At 51.7% G+C, this 20607-nt stretch overlaps 1 protein-coding gene across 1 annotated transcript in view; it reads right to left on the bottom strand.

Annotated features, from left to right (window-relative positions):
* The window catches only part of LOC149329016 (uncharacterized), a 149710-nt gene extending 136187 nt beyond the window's left edge, over positions 1 to 13523 (bottom strand). The window contains exons 1-5 of the mRNA XM_089562048.1: positions 12921 to 13523; positions 7582 to 7925; positions 5184 to 5478; positions 3864 to 4121; positions 2217 to 2342 (exon numbers count right to left, since the gene is read on the bottom strand). Coding sequence (XP_089418174.1) covers positions 2217 to 2342; positions 3864 to 4121; positions 5184 to 5396 — 597 coding nt within the window. The 5' untranslated portion in view covers positions 5397 to 5478; positions 7582 to 7925; positions 12921 to 13523. The remainder of the gene's footprint in view (positions 1 to 2216; positions 2343 to 3863; positions 4122 to 5183; positions 5479 to 7581; positions 7926 to 12920) is intronic.
* Between the last annotated feature and the right edge of the window lie 7084 nt (positions 13524 to 20607).

The following is a 20607-nucleotide window of genomic DNA, read 5'->3' as shown; positions in this document are numbered from 1 at the left end:
GCTCAGTGCAAGAAAGCGAGAGCGGCCTTTGTCGTCTGAACGCCACGTTTCCGAGCTCGCACCCTGTGCACAGTGGCGGGCGTAGTTATGACAAGGATCGTATCGCAGGACCTACGCAGCGGGGAGGCTTTGTCGGTGCTGTACGAACTTTCGAAGTTGGTGTATAGAAGGAGGCAAAAATATATATACTACCGAAACCAAACCCTATCCTTCAAGACCGCAGGAATTAGTGGTCTAAGACTGCTCTCTCGCTGACAGTCGAGCACGTCCCCTTCTAGCCTTTTATCGCTCGTTCAGGCTTCTACAGCTGCATTCCTTTCACTTCTCTTGGAAAGAGACAAATATTCTTACCGAAAAATTAAGACTTGGAGCTTAGGTGCGAGCCGTCCCCGGGCAGAACTCGGTAATCAAGCAATTAGACTTTCATGTGCTGAATAAGCTGCCGGTGGAATGTTAAGCGAAGCAGCTTAGTAAGCCAGCTGATCTGCGAAAGCAGACCTGCTTCAATGTCATATATGGACGGTCTGCCAACACTCCGTGTAGATCTTGGGGAGAAATGTCGTACTGGACACTAGGCTTAACCACGAGAACTCTACCGCATACGCGGTGTGTTCCACGTTTCCGATAACATTGCCGAAGAGTTACCCCCAAAGGTCAGCGTACATGCTGTAATTTGCAGGAATGAGCATGCTAAGATCTGATATGTGGAGTGAAAAGAGAAGACAAGAGTACGGAACAGGCACATACCATACCGTCACGTAGTGGTGACTGCAGTCTGGCGAACAGGAAAACAGCGAGAATGGCACCTAAACGAAACTCTTTATTTGGTCTGACTTGCGCCCGAAACGAACTGGATCACTGGGCGCTGGCATAGCAACAAGCCTGCTCGGTGTTCGTCGAACAGAATGCCCGCCGCTCTCGGCCGTGATCTTTTTAAAGCCGATAGCAAACTTTCGAGATAAAGGTTGGAAAGTTACCAGAACAGTCCGGAACAACGTAGAGTCGGCTCCGCCTGGATGCGATCAATCGAGATAAATCTAGGCGCGTCCTGCATCACAAACAAAGCGATAAAGTGGCCTGCCGATTGCTTTGAAGAATGAACAAACAAATAGTGAAAACATTCGCTGCAATATACCGAATGAAAAATTCAAGAAGGACGGCTGTGATACCATTGGCAAGTAATGAGCGGCGGTGAATACATTGCAAGGAAGGTGATGAAATTTGAAGTGGATGGGAAGAGGCCAAAAGGACTGTACATAGAGGTTCCAAGACGATGCGGAGGAAGATATAGTGGTGAAGAAGCTCAAGAGTGAATGGTTTAATGAGAGCGTCAGTTTGACAGGGCAACAACAGTGACGCAATACACAGAAGAGGGAAAGCATTTTAGCTCATTTCCGACCTTACAGCAAATAAGACACCGCGACACGTTTGAGGAGCAAGCCAATGGAACAGAAACCTTAAAGAATTCACGAATATTTCGTTCGACTCCCATGAACCCAGCGATAGCTGCCTGATAAATTCTCAAGGAAAATTAATTCTATTGTGTTAACGACGTGGTGGCATTAGCAGCTGCCGATGCCCTTGCCAGAACTAACGTCACTTTTGATCTAATGACGTCACTTCCCCCAGCCAATGGGCGAATTTTATGAGCTACGCATTTTGGCACCATGGGACTTCTTATGCTATCGGATTAATATCTACCAGCCAATCCCCTTTTTCGCATCTCTTCTGTGTTCAAAGACGGACGTATACAAGTGATAGGGGCAAACAGAAGATTATGCTTCATCCGTGTCCTGCTAGACAAGAAAGGCCTCTGCACTCCTCCTGTGACGTCACGCACCTTACCCTGTTAGCAATACCATGGCATGGATTAAGAACACAAGGCTCAAGATCTTGGAGGCCGTTGCTTCTTATCTGAGCAGGAGTCGCTTGTTATGTTCCAATTTCATATACCATGATATGGTGAACTGGGCAAGGTGCGTGACGTCACAGAGGGAATGAAGACGCCTTTTCTTTCTAAGAGGCACTCGTACTGCCCTTCCTTCGTTCTTATTAGCCTTCCCCAGCAACACAGCTCATCGGCCCAGTATTCAAAATATACTGGCGCAGGCCGGTCCAGAGTAAAACCATCCATTACTGATACTGGGCCAATTATCTCTGCTGCTCAGGTTCGAACACAGGCCTGAGACTTGGTACACGCCTGCGGGTTTACGTACCTGGGCGCAGTCTGCAAGCAGGCTGGCGGCCGCCTCGGTGTCCACGAACAGGTGGTTCAGACCCAGGGCGCAGCAGTCACCGTACAAGGAACGCAGAGCCGGGTGAGCGCGCTCAGGCGAAGGAGCCTGCCACGGCGCAAGCAGCGCGGACAGGGAAGGAGAATGGGATATATCTGGACGGCTTAACCTGTAAATGCGTTTGCGTCACGAAGCGATAGCGGCGACTGGAGCAGAGCATAAGGGAGGGGGGCAGGGAACCCTGAAAAGCAAGCACAATCGCTAACAGCTAGCACTACTGCATGGTCATTCTGCACATCGGCATGTAATCTTATCATCCATCTCACTTCTAGCTACAGAGTAGAAGCGACAAGCAAGAGGCGAGGGCTTCCTGAAAAATGTCGTTGACTCCCGAAGGCGTGAGGGCCACAGATGTGTGGAAGCTGTCCCTTTGTAATTCCTAGACCACACTCAGATAGCAAGCCGTTGTGGGGACGAGTACAGCCATCGGCACACTTCGGCATCGGGGTTTAGCTCGCCTGGCATCAAGACCCAGGAAGGAATTATAGGTGTCAAGAAGGGGAACCATAGTGTACGAACACTAAGGTGAAGCTATTGGTTTTGTTACACTCCAAGAAGAGACCCGCTGGTGACACATTAGAATTCTCAAACCCCAAAAGTAGTCATGGGCTGACTGTCGTAACCTTTATACTGTTTGGCATCGGTAACAGTCGTCCTACATGTTGGCTGGTATCAATAGAAGGCGTAGGCGCAGTGTGCCCTAATCGAAGATTCCCACGTTCAACTTTTTGGCCAATGACAATTCAAATAGGTATGCGGAGTAGGTGTAGGTACTCCAGAACATGCCCTACTTCTGTGACCCATATGGGCCTGCATAAAGCCACCGAGGTTAGGGCGGCCTCTCCACGTCCTCGTTTCCCGAGACGTGACGTCACTACAGCGAAATCGACAAGGCCTCGTGCAGCGCCAGTGTCAAGGTGGCGTTGGCCTGACCCTGGGCGGCCCTCTGGAATGGCGCTCTCATTCCTCTTGGTGGAGACTCGAAAGGAGATAGTGATATCGCACTCGCCTCTTGCTTGGACGAGCGCGAAAGGACCGGATCTTTATAGGAAGAGCTATACTCCTCGGGGTACAACTTCGGATTTTGATGCGGTTGAGACAATGAGCTTCAATGTCTCACAAGGTGAAACCGAACTTTACTGTTTGGTGGTGTGGCCCAAGCAATCATAGTATGACCACGTGATCATATGACTATGACCATTGGGTACCAGACCTGAACCTTTGTCCTTGACCCTTCACCCTGACATTTAATCTGGGACAGTGTACACCACACGGGCACTCACCTTCAGTATCTCACAAGGTGAAGCGGAACTTAACTGTGTGGTGGTACGGGCGAAGCTATGATAGTAAGACCACGTGATCATATCAATATATGAACATTAGGTACCTGACCATGACCTTTTACCTTGACAGTAGAGACCATGCTTAACAGACCTTTCACTCGTATAACTAGGTTCAAGCCACGTTGAGCTCCTGCCATTTTTTTTCTATTCATGGTAAGAAGGACATTCGAATTGGGCACGAAAGATTAGAGGTACAACTCCAAGGACGGTGCATCCCGGCACGTACCATTTCTTCCTTTTTGTCGCCGTCAGCATGGTCTTCGCGCCCATCGGGTTCCTGGTCTTCCCCGTTCCGTGCGCCATGCGCCACGAGGTCGTGCACCAGGTGGAGCGTGCCCACTCCGGGGAAGAGGGCGAGAAGGTCCGTCATCGCGTTCAGGTTGTGCACCACCACGACGGTGTCGGCCCGGGCGCAGAGCGCTCCGGCGGCCTCGCGGAAACGCTGCGAGCAGCCGAACCGAGGACAGCCCGCGAATACCACCACCTGCAGGAACCGCAAGCGACACCACCAGCCGCTTAGCGTTGGCGGGGAAGAGGGCGGGTGTAAAGTCGGGAGCAGAATGACGCAAACTCCAAACGACTCCTACCCTGGGACTACCCAGGATTGGCTGACACTGCGCGGTCTTGCTTGTTTACTAAGTATAGGGTAATGAAACTGAATCAAATGCTCATGCCAGACAACTGAAACCATGCGTAAATCCTTCGCCCAGAACGCGCCTTTGATCCGATGCAACCCAAGCAACCCAAGAAAGGAATGGCAAGTGCCCCTCAAGGAACTTCTCCAACCAGTGGCGACGGCCTATCATCATGACATCGTGGTCAACCGCATTGAACGTGCCAGTGCGCGCCTGCTAGCGGTCAAGGCAGATGAAAGACGGTTTGCTGCGATGTCATAACAGGCCGACGACGCTATTGGGTCGGTGGACACGTCAATCGCGCTGTGAGTAGGCGGTGGCGTCCACCGACGAACTGAAGCTGTTATGCGCCTGTCCTTTTTTTCAAAACCAGCGGAAGGTTTAGACTCCGCTGATATTGCGAAAGGGAAAGGCCCAGAACTGGCTCCATGTGTCAGTGGCCTCCTCAGTCGCGCTTTGAGGTACAGGTTCGGTCAAAAGTTCAAAGGCCGCAGGCTCTGCTCTTCTGTATATCCTGGCACTTGAAATGCCAATAAAGTTATCAAGGTTGTCAGGGGCTAGAACGATACTTTTTATTACCGTCTACAGATATTTTTACGCTTTGCAAGTGTCCTAACCGCCTAACTATACACTTCTCAAAAGCAGACCCTGCTGTGGCCTGGGAACTTTTGACCGACCCTGTGCAGGGCGATGGTGTCCATCTACAAAAAACCATGCTTTCACACAGTATTTCGTACATGGCAGTTTTAAGCAACCAGCATTTTCATCTTTTTTGTCGTGGGGGGAGACAAAAAATGCCAGTGAAAACTGCTCGATCTTTGCCAGCATGCGAGGTTTCCCGCGCACGTTCCGCTGAAACCGAACGCACTGACCCGAGAGAAAGGAGAGCGGCCAGAATGGCGCCTACTCACCTCCACGTTGATGACGCGGATGTGTCCCGCCTGATGTGCGGCAACCAGCGCATCGCGGCTAAGCCTCAGGAAGGGCCTGCTGGGGTGCTGCGTGCGGCCGTCCGGCAGCGGCGCGATAAGTGTCCACGACTGGCGCGTCTTGATGAGCACCAGGTCCTCCTGGGTGAGCACGTCGTGCGGCTCAAGGCCCGTGAGCTCGCGGAAGCTTTGCATGGCGCCGCGCCGCCTCGCCCCGTCTCGACGTGCCTGCCCGGAGCAGCCGATGGACCTCGCTATGCAGTGAAGCCTACGCTGCCTGCGGCGGCGGATAGAAATAAGGCGCTGGACTGTTAACGTTGAGCTTGAAACAGGATGGAGATAAGTTACGAGACCATACGAGTTCTGCATACCCAATAACCAACAAGCCACCGCGGTGGTTCAGTGGTTATGGTGCTTGGCTGTAAACCCGAAAGACGCGGGCTGGATCCCGCTTCGGCCGCGGCGGTCGAATTTTGATGGAGGCTAAATTCTGGAGCCCCGAGTACTCTGCGATATTAGTACAGGTTAAACAACCCCAGGTGGTCGAAATTTCCGGAGCCCTTCACTACGGGGTCCCTCATATCCTCAGTCGTTTTCAGACGTTAAACCGCCATAAACCAAACGTAAACTAACTCTTGGGGTTATGGTTAGTGGCTACGGGGTTTAACGTCCCAAAGCGACTGAGGATATGAGGGGCGCCGTAGTGAAGGGCTTTGGAAATTTCGACCACCTGGGGTTCTTTAATTAACGTGCACTGACATCGCACAGTACACGGGGCTCTAGAAATTTGCCTCCGTCGAAATGCCACCGCCGCGGCCGGGATCGAACCCGCATCTTCTGAGTCAGCAGCCAAACGCCATAACCACTGAGCCACCGCGGCGGTCTGCATACCCAACAGGTCGGACTATGACTGCCGCTATGGACGAGGGTAGCGCTTATCCCAAGCGTAACTCAAGTTTGTTTAGAGCGATCAAGCAAGAGTTCTCGGGGAGGCTTACGGTCTTTGTACGTTCAGATCATATGGTCGAAGTTATCTTTCTCACCGTAAAAGCCGCAGGAGGGATTGATATCGCTGTTTATGAATTAGATGTGTAGTTTTGGTTGGGGAGGGTCCCCGTCTGTAGTTGTCTCCACTTGTTGTCTGGTCAGTCTTTTGCCCCTGGTAGTGTTCTTCCTAACGCTTTGTTATGTGCAGTGAGTTCGTGGTATGATATGAGTAGCTCACCGAAAGGTTCCGGTTCCTCGAGCGTGTTGGTGGGCAGCCTCATTTCCGGGATTCCCCGCGTGAGGTGGGGTCTATATATGAGTTCAATATCTCTCAAGAGACTAGATTCTCTTATTTCTGTATTTGCGCGGCGGGACCGGAGACCCTATCCTAGCGAAGTTGCTGATCGCCAACTTCGAGTCGCTTACTGTAGTAACAGCGTCAGTAAAGCAGACAATCGCGGCAATGGGTGCTTCTTCCGCGACTAGCGGTCTAGAGGTGGAAACCGTATCCGCCATAGCCAGTCTGGCATAGTACAAATATTCTGAAAGCTCTTTCACGGAATCTTATTGCTTGACATCCGCAGCGCAGTTATGTTTAGTCTTCCTTTATTGACAAAATCAACCGTGGTGGCGCAGTAATCATTCAGAACGAAACGAAAGGAGAATTTTTCTATAACTTGTGCGCCTACTCGAGCGCCTTGCGACAGTACCGTGGCATTGCAAGAAAGCAGGATTTATTACAGATTACCGAAAGCGCATCCCTGAAGTTCACTGGCAGAGGACTTGCGCAACGTTTTTTAACGGCGAGGAGCATCCACGCTGTAGCTCGATACGTACACTAGGCTGTTCTGATCATCAGTGATGCCAGTGCCCTTTGCAATCTTCCTCCGTGAAAATTAGTCCAGGAGCAGTTGCTCCGAAAAGGGGCAGTATGGTCGGGAAGGACTGGATAATGCGCAGGAAAGGTAGCCGCTATGATGTCTAAAGTGACACGGTGGATGTCATGTGACATGGAACGTTGTCGATAGTGGCAGAGGTTTTAGTGTTTAGAATCTATAGTCGGATACAATTCAAACATTAAGCCGCAAGTGCACATTAAAAGTGACCTTCCAATAAAAGACCTCTGACGTCATAGTTGACTGCCCTCCAGTTGCTAGCATGGCATCGTAGTTGGCTGGCAGATGCAAGGCGATGGACCGCAACACCACCACAAAAAGTCGACGCCACTGATTGGAAAGGCCCATTCCGATGCGCACTTGTCGCTTAGTTCTTGAATCGTTTCCTACTATAGCATCTTTGCTGGGATCGGTGGCCGCAAACTGCACAACGCCGCGATAATTTCAGATCACTGAGGCAGGCCTACGATCACGACCATGACTTGATCTTTACTCACCTGGCGACGTGGGCTTCTTGTCAAAGTTGTGGCTCTTGCTCGTCGTTATCGAGCTTTCCTGCCCAGAAGGAGGTTTCTTTGGAAGGAGGTGGTGACACTGGTTGTGTCATGCACGGGGCGTCGGCCGGTGTTCCGTTCTGACGTCGGCTCGGAAAATAACTGGAGCGGCAGGGACTAGTTCTGCGTGCCCCGGCTTCGAGGAACTCGCCTGAGTCGCGGCGCTCACCACCTGAGCTGACCGAGACAGAGCCGTGGTTGCCCGTGTGTGGCGCAACGACTACCCGCCGCCTCCGCCTCGGCCTGACCGGAGGAGCAATTGGCCGATTCGATAGACCGCCGATTTCCTGAGGGAAAAAGAACAGCACAGAAGATTGGTTTTGAGGAAATGAAAGGCGCAGTAATTGTCTCACATCTCGGTGGACACCTCAACCGCGCTGCAGGGGAAGGGATGAAGGTAGGAAGGTGGTAGTGAAGAGAAACGCAAGAAAGAAGAGCCGTAGTGGTGGGCTCAGAAAGAAATTGCGACCACCTTGAGATCTTCAACAGGCACTGACATCGCACAACACAAGGGCGCTTCTCCGTTTCGCCTCCATCGAAACGCTGTCGCCGTGGTCTGCTTTGGACCTGGTTAGTTCCGGACACCATAACGGAGCAAAACAGGCCAGACAGCCGACGCTTAGAATATAGAACTCATCGCATTGGAGCTTCGTGACCCATCCAACAGCTGGCGTAGCGACTTCAGCATTCGCCATTTTAGAACACTTCCGTGTCACACTGGAAACACGTTCAAAACATTCGCACTGCCATATTGACTGCGTTTCTCCAAAGTGCGCATAGCAATCCAGATAGAAATATGGCGACAGGAGACAAACAGCTCTTGTAGTGCCTATCGAGCCAAGCCATTCGCGATCGCCCCGATAACCGTGTTTCACAGGAGGCGAAACTCGAAAACACCCGAGTACCGTGCGATGTCACTGCACTCAGAAGAATCACAGGTGGTCGACATTAATCCGAAGCCGGCGTTTCTCATAACGCGCTTGCAGGTTCGGCCGTTAAACCACACAATTCACAATTAATTCACTGGACCTGAAGCTCACTGAGTCTGACCAGCTGTCCTTTACGCGAGCCCGTACCAGTCTGGTCACGGTCTTTATCACCGCACGTGTAAAGGTCTCTCAAAGGCGAAGGAGCGGCTTCTGCTCCGAATTTATTTTTTATTTCTCTGCGAACGCATTCGGATTCCTCGAGTTTCTGTTTGCATGAAGCAAGCTGAGTTGAGTTCCCACTGTGGGTTGCACCACTTCCCAGGCGTTCTTTGCACACGTTCGATGGGACTTTCGAGGCACAGGCTACCTTTCCCATGCGGTGCACCCCTGGAAAGGCGAGCGCTATGGCCGGGGGACCGCCTGTCCCCATTTATTTGACCGGCTGGGTAGACCGGTGGCCGCAGGGATCGAACCCCCGACCTCCCGAAGCCGAGGCGAGCGCTCAAACACAAGGCCACGGCTACTAATACTTTGCTGTGCCCGGCAGCTCTGAAACACTTCGACCCTTCTTTCTCTGGCAGCTGTCCGCACTGTGCGGAGAAGTCTTCGGACATCTACCACATGGTGTGGGCCTGCCCCTCCAGCCCTGCTATCCCCCCTCACCCCAACACAACCCGGAAGGACTGGGAGGCGACCCTGCTCGGCTGCTCTGACCTGCAGGCCCAACGGGCCTTGGTCGCGCGAACCGGGGCGGCGGCCGACGCAATTCGGGTCGCGTACTAGGGACTCCACCTAATGTTTGTGAGAGCCGGCCCCTTAAGAGAAGGTCTAATCATGCCTCCCTATACCAAAAGAAGTTTTTCATCATCACCAACAACGCGAGCCCGACCGGAAATTTTCAACCTGCCCAGCCAACCCGACGCGCTATTTTCGGGTTCGTCTAAAACCCTTTCCATTTCGCCGCTCCTGACGCTTCTACACAGAAATTCTGGTTTGTTCTATGGGGTTTAACATCCCAAAGCGACTCAGGCTATGAGAGACGCCGTAGTGAAGGGCTCCGAAAATTTCGACCACCTGGGGTCAGTTAGTCAGTCAATCAACTTTATTTAGCGAAAGGGTGGCAGCTTGCTTCCCCATGGGCCTCAGCCTTAGCCGAGGGCCCGGGTGTTGGGCTACCGGGCCGGGGACAGTGCCGTTGGTCGGTCACAGCCTCGGCGGTCAGGCTGATGTTTTTTTTTTTTTTTATGCGTAGCAGGATCCTCGCTTTCGTTAACGTGCAGTGACGTCGCACAGTACACGGTCCTCTAGAAATTCGACCGCAGCGGCCGGGAACATCCAGAAATTCTGTACAAGCGTATTTCGGTATGGAAAAATTACAAACTTCTCGCTTATTGTAAGATCTTGAAAATACAATGAATATAGTATCGTAAGATTGAGCAAATACAATCAATATGCCCGCAGGTCCCAACTCCGAAAAATTGAAAATTGGTTTTGAGGACAGGAAATGACGCAGTAACTGTCTCACATATCTCGGTGGACGCCCCAACCGCGCCGTGAGGGAAGGGTTAAAGGAGGGAGTGAAAGAAGAAAAGAAGAAAAAATTGGCTGTGGTTTAGATCTGGTTAAACCTGGAGTGACGCGATAGCAACATCTTTCTGCGTAGCCTTATATTGTTGCGTGAGCTACATTGCCCAGTTCTCGCCGTTTCGCGTGCTCTTGCACGACCATACGGCGCATGCGCGAGGACCAAGTGAATTCACTACGCACAGCTGATGTGCCTCGCCGCGCGCGCTCGCCTTCCTTTTTTTAAAATGATTGGAGTGTAAAACTTTGACAACGCCAACACCAATGCACACAATGAACGCCGATGGCTTATGGCTTCAGCGCCCCGTTTCTGCTGCAACCTTATCAATGCCTGCAGCACACATTCTCCCTCATCACCCCACGTACCTGTAAAGGCATGATTCAGGCGTCCACTGATCCAGTGAGCCATTATGCGCACTTCCTTTCCTTAAAATGTTCGGAGTGTAAAACGTGGTCAGCGCCAACGCCAATGAACACAAGGAACACCGCAGCCTAAGGCTTCAGCGCCGCGTTTATGGCACAATTTTTTTGGTTGGTAAACATTTATTAAAACAGTCAAGGGGCCGAAGGCCCAGATATAGGGGTCGGCCAAGACTCCTTGCAATCTGGCAGCCTCTAGAGCGAGACCGATGAGCGTTCGTTGGTCGTCTAGGGTAGAGCTGCGTAGACGAGCCTCCCAGGTATGTTGTGTGGGTGTTGGCATGTGTTGTCGTGGACAAATCCAGACCATATGAAGGAGGTCTGCTGGGATATGGCAGTGTTTGCACATCGGCATATACCGTTCAGGAAATATATTATGGAATCTTTTGGGATTGGGGAAAGTGTCCGTCTGGAGTTGGCGCCATGTGACGGCCTCTGTTTTTGTAAGTTCTTGGTGCGGACCTGGATAGAGTTGGCGAGAAAGACGATAGTGCTGGAGCAGATCGCGTGAAGTGATTATGGTGTCCTTCCTGACCAAGGCGGGCATGTTGAGGGCGAGGTGATAAGCTGCTCGGAAAGTGAGCCCTCGAGCTAGCTCATGTGCTCCCTCATTACCCTTCAGACCCATGTGGGCTGGAGCCCATATCAGTAGGGTCAGGTGTTTAGGAGGATTTGATACGAGTACGCGAAACGCTTCGACTGAAATACGGCCATGAGTAAAATTAAGAATGACGTGCTGTGAGTCACTTATGACTACTCTAGCTTTAGAAGTGGAGAGCGCGAGAGCAATAGCTACTTCCTCCGCTGTAGTCATATGTGAAGTGCGTACGGAGCAGGAGGCATGAAGTCATGTTCTCATCTGTGGCAACCGCTGTTGCAGCAGTCCGAGTAGGATGGTCTGCCGCGTCTGTGTAAAGCACGTCAAGTCGGCCAGCATATCGCTGCTGGAGTGACGCGGCCCGAGCTTCTCTGCGATCTTGATGATGAGTTGGATGCATGTTGCGGGGGAGAGGGAGAGCCTTGATGTTGGCCCTGATGGCAGGTGGGAGATTGACCACCGAGGATGGCGGACGGAAGGGAGCGATTCGAAGTCGTTCGAGGATAGAGCGACCTGCGGAAGTTAGGGAGAGGCGTTGGCGCTGGGCCAGGAGGGCCGCCTCAATGAGCTCGTCAACCGTGTTGGAGACACCAAGGGCGAGGAGCTTGTCGTTGGGAGTAGAGAGAGAAAGACCAAGGGCTGTTTTGACGCCGCTGCGGATAAGGCAATCCAGGCGATGCTTCTCCGTGAGCGTGAGACGTAAATATGGAGCAGTGTAAGCAATACGACTTACTACAAACGCTTGAAAGAGATGAAGGAGATTCGCCTCCTTCATGCCTGCCCGCTTGTTGGAAACGCGCCGTATGACAACGTTTTCAATGCCAACGCATGCGGCGCACACCTGTCACTACCGCCACTTAGCTTAAAGCATGGTTGAGGTATCCACTGTTCCAAGAAGGCAATTTTGCGCCTTCCCTCTGGCTCAGGTGTCCACCGAGATGTGGACACCTCCCCATCACTTCAGGCTACCTATATCCTGGCAGAGCAGAGCTAAGCCACTGCCAATTTTATATACACCACAAACCGCGCAGATGGCGATGCGCAATCTCTACTGCGCATCAGAGAGAGAGCGGGAGGAAGAGGGAGACTGTCGGCGAGGCGATGGAGAGCGCGCGGCCGCGGGGGCGGCTCCGGCGGCAAACTTTTCGTGCCAGCTGTTCGCCGTGTGACGTCACCTGCTCGTCGCGCATACGCAGCTTGGCCTTTCCAGAGCTCCGCGAAATGGCTCGGCGTCTAGCGTAGTGTTGCTTTCGCAACAAAAGGTGCCGTGGAGGTCTCCGGAATAATTCCGGCTACCAGGGGATGTTTAACAGGCACCGACTACTCATGCACTGACATCGCAAAGCATACGGGCGTCTTACGCGTTTCGCCTCCATCGAAATGCGGCCGCCCTGGTAGGGGTGAAACCCGGGACACATGTAGTTCCCTGTTATCGTCAAAAACCCACCTCGTTGATTCTCTATAGCCTTTACTCTCCAGTAGGCACGGGAACTCTCTTAGCCATACTGTGGACGTTTTTGGGTGTCTATGGGACGTCCAAGGGAGTTTTAATGGCCACTGAGATGGTCCGGGCGCCGTAAAGGAAGATTTTGCTTCGCTTCAGAAGGCTAGACCACGCCCATCAATATATTCATAACACCATCTTACACTATTCCACAGCTCCCTCATAATTGGAAGGGATGCCAAAGAAAGCTGACTCGTGGGCACCTCACATGGCGTCTGCATGTCCGTTTCAATAGTAAGACGCTCACCTGAACGACAGTGTCTTCTTCCCGACTGTAATACGTGGCTGGACCCAGGCGCTGCAGTTGAACACGGCGTTTCCGAAGTTGCGGCCGCTTCCGGTAACCTTGGCCGGCGCACAAACGGAGTTAGGCCTCGCAGGGCCGATGGCAGGGACTCCAGCTGTGAACGCTGCTCTCAAACGCCGAAAGACACGCACGTAGTAGTCAGAAATCCAGCACGTCTCATGCACTGCACCACTTGCTCCCACAAACAGCGGCCGCAGTCGTGTTCGGTGTCTGGTCGGTGCTCTGACGAGATGTGAGACAAGGGAAGCCCGGTTTGAACTGTCCCCTAGTCGTCGAGGTAGACCACTGATTTTCTTTCTCAAAGCAACGGCGACTTGAGGGCACAAGATCTTAAACAGAACAGCCACGGCAAGAATTCCTACGAAAGACCGACCGGTACGCGCAGTATGTCCTCTCGCGCGTTGTGTCGACGAAGACTGGCACGTGCCTCTCTTGCAATGTCGTCTTCTTCAGTTCCCTTTCCCTCACAGACAGGTCATGCTTGCATGCAGCCCGGGCCGCGGTAGGTCAGTTGGCTCAGTGGTTAAGGCGGTCGCCTGCCGAGCCGGAGTACCCGTGTTCGAACTCGACCGCGGCAGTGACATTTCGAAAAGCGCAATTAAGAATTACAACTGCGATTGCGTCTCTGCGGAGGCAGCAAAAATATTGGAGAAAAACTGACTGTGGCTTAGCTCTGGTCAAACCTGGAGGATTGCGAAGGCAACATCTGCACGTAGCCATATATTGTTGTGTGAGCTACACTGCCCACAGTCTCGCCGTTTCGCGTGCTCTTGCACGACCATACTGCGCATGCGCGAGGAGCAAGTGACGTCACTGCGTACAGCTGGCGGGCCTCGCCGAGCGCGCTCGCTTTCCTTTCCTTAAAGAGATCGGAGTGTAAAACGTTGACAACGCCGACGCCAATGAACACAACGAACGACGATGGCCTAAGGCTTAAAATTGGTAAATTGGTTTTTGAGGAAAGGAATTGGCGCAGTATCTGTCTCGCATATCTCGGCGGACACCTGAGCCGTGCCGTAAGGGAAGAGAGGGAGGTAGGAGTGAAAGAATAAAGAGAGAAAGGTGTGCCATAGTGGAGGTCTCCTGAATAATTTCGGCCACCTGGGGATCTTTAACGTGCACAGACATCGCACAGCACACGGGCGCCTCTTGCGTTTCGCCTCCATCGGAACGCGGCTGCCGCGGTCGGGTTCGAACCCGGGTCGCCGCGGTGGCTCAGTAGTAAGGCGCTCGTCTACCGAGCCGGAGTACCCGGGTACTGGTCTGACTAGAAAGGTTAGTTAGGCTAATTGCTTAAGTATTCAAGTATTCATTCGAATGCCATCGATTAAGTATCGATGAAGTAATGATTGGCATATGCCCATATAAGGCACGTAACCGAAACGGTGACACATCTGCCGACACGGCTGCTAACGACAGTATGAGGCATTAAAGGCTTTCGCCTTAAAAATGGGTGTTTATTGGGGTTTAACGTCCCAAAGCGACTCAGGCTATGAGGGATGCCGTAGTGAATGGCTCCGGAAATTTCGACTACCTGGAGTTCCTTGACGTGCACTGACATCGCACAGTACACTGGCCTCTAGAATTTCCCCTTCATCGAAATTCGACCACCGCGGCCGGAATCGAACCCGCGTCTTTCAGTTGAGTAGCCGAGCGCCTTAACCACTGAACCACCGCGGCGGGTGACTTACAGGAGTGAAGTCGAAAAGCGTTAAAGAGGAGGACACGAAAGTGCACGGGCTCTCCGGAAGCATCCAATGAGAGGGTGCGATGGGGTGCGCGTTGGAGAACCAGAGCAAAGAGGAGATACCAGAAAAGAAGGCGCGCGCAGGCTTGGAGCGTCAGGCGGGGTGTGAACGACATCCGAAATGATTACAATGAACGGTTATCGCAAACTGAACTGCGCGATAGCATTCTCAGTTCTGAAAGCCGGCACGACTAGTGCAGACGAAATGGGCTATGTCTATAGCCGGCTCATCTTTTATCAAAAACAAAATTTTTCTGCAATTTTTCAAGCCCAAGACTGATGCACTTGCTCGCGTCCGGGCATGTGGTGGTCATCGCCATTGTTGCGCAATAATGGATTATTACCATTATTTTTACATCATTTTTTGCTGGCACTAATGAACTTACGTGGGACACTTATGTTCGTTTTTATTTTTTGTGGTGGGTTTCAGTAGTCGCCGTTCTGTTTCATTGTGCGTCGGGCGACAGTAGTCGCTGTTCTGTATCATTGTGCATCGGGCGACATCAGTCTCCCACTGTAACTTTGTACAAACGAGGGACGGTTCTCGCTTTTCAGACAGCAGTCCAATAAAATTCTCTTCAAAAGCTAGGTGTATTGTTGCAGCATGGAGCATATGAGATTTATAATGCACTGATTGATGAAAATTAGATGTCAGGTTATCGCCTTCGCGCATTAATCTGCTAAAGCTAGCATAAGGGAGGGGGGGGGGTGAAACTTTCGAACCGAAAGCTTCGCTATGCTAGGTAAGGCCAAGGTCACCATGCTTGCTGATTTCACCTTCATTTCACACTCGGATAGAGGAAAGGAAAGGCGCATAAGTTGGCCCCCTGGGACAGTGGACACCTCACACGCGCTTTAAGCTAGGAAACAGACGAAGAGCGGGTTCTACGAAAGAAAAGGCGCATAACTTCCCTCTTGGACAAAGGTTTACACGGCTGACGACGAAGGTCAGGAGGCTCTCGTGGGCTTCCCACATGTGGGCCAGCCTCGAGTCTGTGATGCCATGTTCGGTGGTTGGGGTCTGTCTAGTGTGACTGTTTACGTCTCTTTTGAGTGTCTCAACCCATTGATTTAGATCCGATATCTCCCTCGGAGATATAGAACAGGGTTTATGGAAAATGAACCAGCCGTGACAGGCTGGAGAAACGCTGGAGTACAATTCACATCAAATGTTGTCAGTAAGGTATAAATTGGGGGCTCTGCGTTCGGAAGTGAGTAATGAGCTGTGAGTCACGGTGTAGTCACTGCAGACCATCCTCAGCCGTGTACTGTACACTACCCCATTCTTACAACCAAACATGACATAAACGCTTTGGATGCTTTGATTCGCAAGGCATTCAAGGTAGCACTTCATCTTCCCCTCAACACACCCACAGACAGATTACTAGGCCTGGGCCTCCACAACACGATCGGGGAACTGGTGGAGGCCCACCGACAGGCCCAATACATCAGGCTCACAAAAACTTCCACAGGTCGGTATATCCTGGACTCCCTCGGAATCAGAATACCGGCCAACGACCCAACCCTCCTCGCCATCCCACGACCCCTTCACCAGGAGCTCCTCATCAGGCCGCTCCCGAGGAATATGCACCCGTCCCACCATGAGCAGCGCCGCAGAGCCCGTGTGAAGGCACTGCATCGAGCGTACGGCCCCCAGCCGGACGCCGTATGGGTGGACGCTGTCTGCACGGGTGATGAAGCGACAGCAGCTGCGGTGGACTCCTCTGCATCCACCCTCCTCACACTACCTCTCCCTCCAGACACGTCCCCAGAGGCTGCAGAGGAAGCCGCCATTGCACTTGCTATAACCCGCACGGAAGCCCGGTATATTTTAACTGGCTCTAAAACTGCGATTCTAAATTTTGCTCGAGGCCGAGTTCATGTCCCTGCTTTTGGCATACTGGACTCGCCCGATGCACCCCCGCCCCGCCAAGTGGAGCTGATATGGGTGCCTGCGCACTCCGGGAATCCCGGAAACGAGGCCGCCAACCTTTTAGCCCGAGGTTCTTTAAACCGGGCTCAGGTGGCCTCGGATCGGGGATTCACGAAGGATCGCATGCACTCATTCAGTGAGCTGACCCAGGCATACAGAGCCTCTCGCCAGCTCTACCCCCCGCCCCACCCCTCCCTAGATAACAGACACGCAACACTCTGGCGCAGATTACAAACACATACTCTCCCCTCACCCCTTACCCTAACCCACTATCATCCCTCCTTCCCCACTCCTGCTTGCGTCCTATGCCCAGAACCCTTCGCTTCTTCCCTCCACATCCTTTCCCTCTGCCCGGCGGACCCTCCCCCGCGGGACCTAGAGAACCTCAAGACCTGGGAGGACTGGGAGACCCTGCTGCGCTCGGAGGACCCGGCCGTGCAGACCATCGCCACCGGCCGTGCTGCCAGTGTTATGGACCTCAGGAACATAAACACTTGAGTGCAGTGGGGTCGTGCGGGGACCCTGGGGCGTGCCCCGAATTCCTTTGTAAATAAAGTTTTCTCTCTCTCTCTCTCCCTCTTTAAACAGTGGACACCTCAACCATGATATCAGCTAAGGGGCGGTAGTGACAGGTGTGCGCTGCATGCGTTGGCACTTACAAGAGAGAGAGAAAACTTTATTACAACAGGAATTCGGGGCACGCCCCAGGGCAGGGTGTCGAACCGGAACTGAACTCGAACCCGAAACCGGAACCGAACCCGAATTTTCGCCCGGAACCGGAACCGAACCGAACCCATAATTTTTTCGCCATCTTGGAACTGAGCCCGAACCGGAACGATTCAAAGGAACCGTTCCGAACCGGTTCGGGACCCGGTTCAGCCCCAGTTTTTTTGCATCCCGGCCTACGTCTTGTTTTCCGACAAAATGAGATGATCTATGGCATAGATTTACCCACCCGTAGCTGTCTGCGCTGGGAAGTGAGAAAATTGTACCCAGTATATGCGACAGCAAACTTACAGGAGATGTGGTGCCTGGGAAGAAGCCTAATTGACCCTTCTGTAATGTACTACCGCCAATTCTAAACACTTATAGAGTACGGTCCACTGTTAAAGGGAACATGCGATCGCGTGGCCTCCGCGCTTCGCGGGGTGCTGCCGCCGAGAACTTGTGGGAATTGTCGGCACAAGACGCATGTGCAGTAAGCATGACGGCTGGTCACTCCGCGCATGCGCCTGATGCCGCCTATTCTCGCCGCATCCAGGCGGCAGGGCTTCCTGAAACGCAGAGAACACGCGATCGCATGTACCCTTTAACAATGGACCGTACTGTACGTCAGGTTTATGTGAAATCTTGAGTTAGTATTCCTCCCCTTTTACATATTTGCGTCAATCTTTAATCAAATTGTTAGGACTGCTCTAACTCAATAAAGTACTACTGCCGCCGCGGTGGCTCTGTAATTATGGTGCTCGGCTGCCGACCCAAAAGACGCGGGTTCGATCCCGGCCGCGGCGGTTGAATTTCTTTGGAGGAGAAATTCTAGAGGCCCGTGTACTGTGCGATGTCAGTGCACGTTAAAGAACCCCAGGTGGTCGAAATTTCCGGAGCCCTCCACTACGGCGTCTCTCATAGCCTTAGTCGCTTTGGGACGTTAAACCCCATAAACCATAAACCAATCAATAAAGTACTATAGACACCAAACTTTTGCTTGCGTGCTTTCTTCTTTCAAACAATGCGTTAGGCATTGGGGTACATAGAGCACCGCGTGGTGTTCACCAACACATAATAAATAATTTATATTTGAATTTCTTCTTGACCCTGTTTCGGTTTCACCAACATAACGATGGGTGTGACGTGTAGTGGAAATTAGGTCACGTGAGGGGCTATAAAACGGCAATGTAACTGCTGATACGTCGTTCGTTGTAATGATAGGTCTTGAAGCCGGCTGATTTAAGTGCTACAGTGAGTCAAAACAACGCATCAGCGTTTGTATTAGTTTTCCCGTGCCTCACGTGACCTAATGTTGAACTCACGGAACAGCCATCATTCGGTTGATGAAACCGAAACATCACGGAAGAATAAATTCATTTCTAAATAATTTACCGGCAGTAGCCGAATACCACACGGTGATCCATGCATTCTAATATCTATGGCGTCGTTTGAAAGGAGAAAACACGTAATAAACTGGGTGTCTATAGGCATTTTAGTACCGATTGAGAATGCCTTCCTTTTCTTTGCGTCATTTCCCACAAATAGACGAAATATTAGCGTGAGGACCCAACAATGTTGTGATGGTGGTTTTTGAGAAAAGGAAATGGCGCAGTCTGTCTCACTTCTTGATGGACACCTGAACTTCGCCGTAAGAGAGGGAGGAAGGTGGGGATGAAAGAAAAAAAGAGAAACAGGCGCAGTAGGGGTGGGCTCCGGAATAATGTCTACCAGCTGCGAATCCTTAAAGGGCAACTGCATAGGTTATAGAAATCGACGAGATTAAAAGGGTCAATTTGTGAAACTTCCAGGTAAAGTATGCGAAGTACTTTTGGCCTAGAATTCGAAACGGTGACATAATCATCAATTAAAATTGCGACGGCCTTCAAGCTTCTCCGCAGCGCACAACGCTAAGGGGGGGGGGGGGGGGGGGCATGATGACGTCATCGAAACTATCCGTACATTTCCAACGCAAAAACGCCTTTGAAAGAAAAAAAACCAACGCCACCGAAGTCAAAGCCCGCCGAACGTTGTTTGGCAGCGTCCAACGAGGCACGGCAGGGCGTGGCTGAAGGCAGCAGTAATTTGAAATCATAGCTTGCGTGACGTCACATTGAACTTCGCCGCACTCCACTGTTGCTTTGAGGAGAAGTGCAAAATTTATTCGTCGATTACGTCACTATTTTAAATGGTAGTGCAAAAAAACTTAGCATGCTTTACCTACAGCCTATATAGATTTGAATCCTTGAGTATCGCGAAATTCTCGAAAAGTGGCGCAGTTGCCCTTTAACGTGCACTGGCATCGCGCAGCCCACGGTGCCTTTTGCGTTTCGCCTTCAACAAAACGTGGTCGCCGGAGCCGAGTTCGAGCCCGGGTACACCGAGCGCCCTAACCACTGAGCAACCGCAGTGGATAGTGCAACATTTACTTTTGTGGGCGCTCATTGTCTGAGACAGCAAGTTCTGAATAAAACCCCTCACGATGGGTCTGTAGGGCAATAAAGAAAAAAAAATGGCTCAATGGCTGTGGAGCTCGGCTGCTGATTCCAAAAATACAAAAACCAGCGTGACGTCGAAAATCCCCAGCTGGTCTTAGTTAATCTGGAGCCCTCCACTACACCGTCAATCATGTAGCCCTAATGTCTCCTCGACACGTTAAACCCGAGATATTACTACTAGTATTACCAAAAGAAGGATGTATAAATTGGTGCAGCTTCTTTTTCTTTTAGAATACGCATGTTCTTGTTTGCACGCGACGGAAATAAGCAACGAAAGGCGGGCTCTTGGCAACGGTGGAGATGTACTAATGAAAAAAAAATAAATATCGATTACACCAAAGGACAATGCGGAAATACATGCGCTCGCTGGCATGCGATAGTTATTCCGCCCAGAAAGATGCTACTGCGATGAAATGCAACTATGATGAAGTGATTTCGTTATGCCGATTCGCTGAAATCGTTCTGCTTCTAAGAATTGCTGCCAGTCGCCAGCGCGCGGCTCCATCCGCTGTTCTCGCACTGCTCGATCTTGAATTCTCTGTCTGGCGACTTATATCTACTTCTCGCAGTCATATTTGCCGTTCTTAGTGTCTGACACGACAGGCTTATGCTTTTTTGGCGTTTTTTGCGTTGAACGCTTGGGCGACTGAATACGTTGAGCCTTCGCAACAGTCTGCCTCGGCTATATCGGGTACAGGTGGGTGGAGAGATGGGTGAGTTTTTGAAGGTGCATTTTTACCAGTG

This window comes from Amblyomma mixtum, chromosome 9 (genome assembly GCF_055824585.1).
Source record: "Amblyomma mixtum isolate Tamu chromosome 9, ASM5582458v1, whole genome shotgun sequence".
NCBI lineage: Eukaryota > Metazoa > Arthropoda > Arachnida > Ixodida > Ixodidae > Amblyomma > Amblyomma mixtum.
The sequence above is the reverse complement of the archived record's forward strand: the minus strand, read 5'-3'. Positions and strand labels throughout refer to the sequence as shown.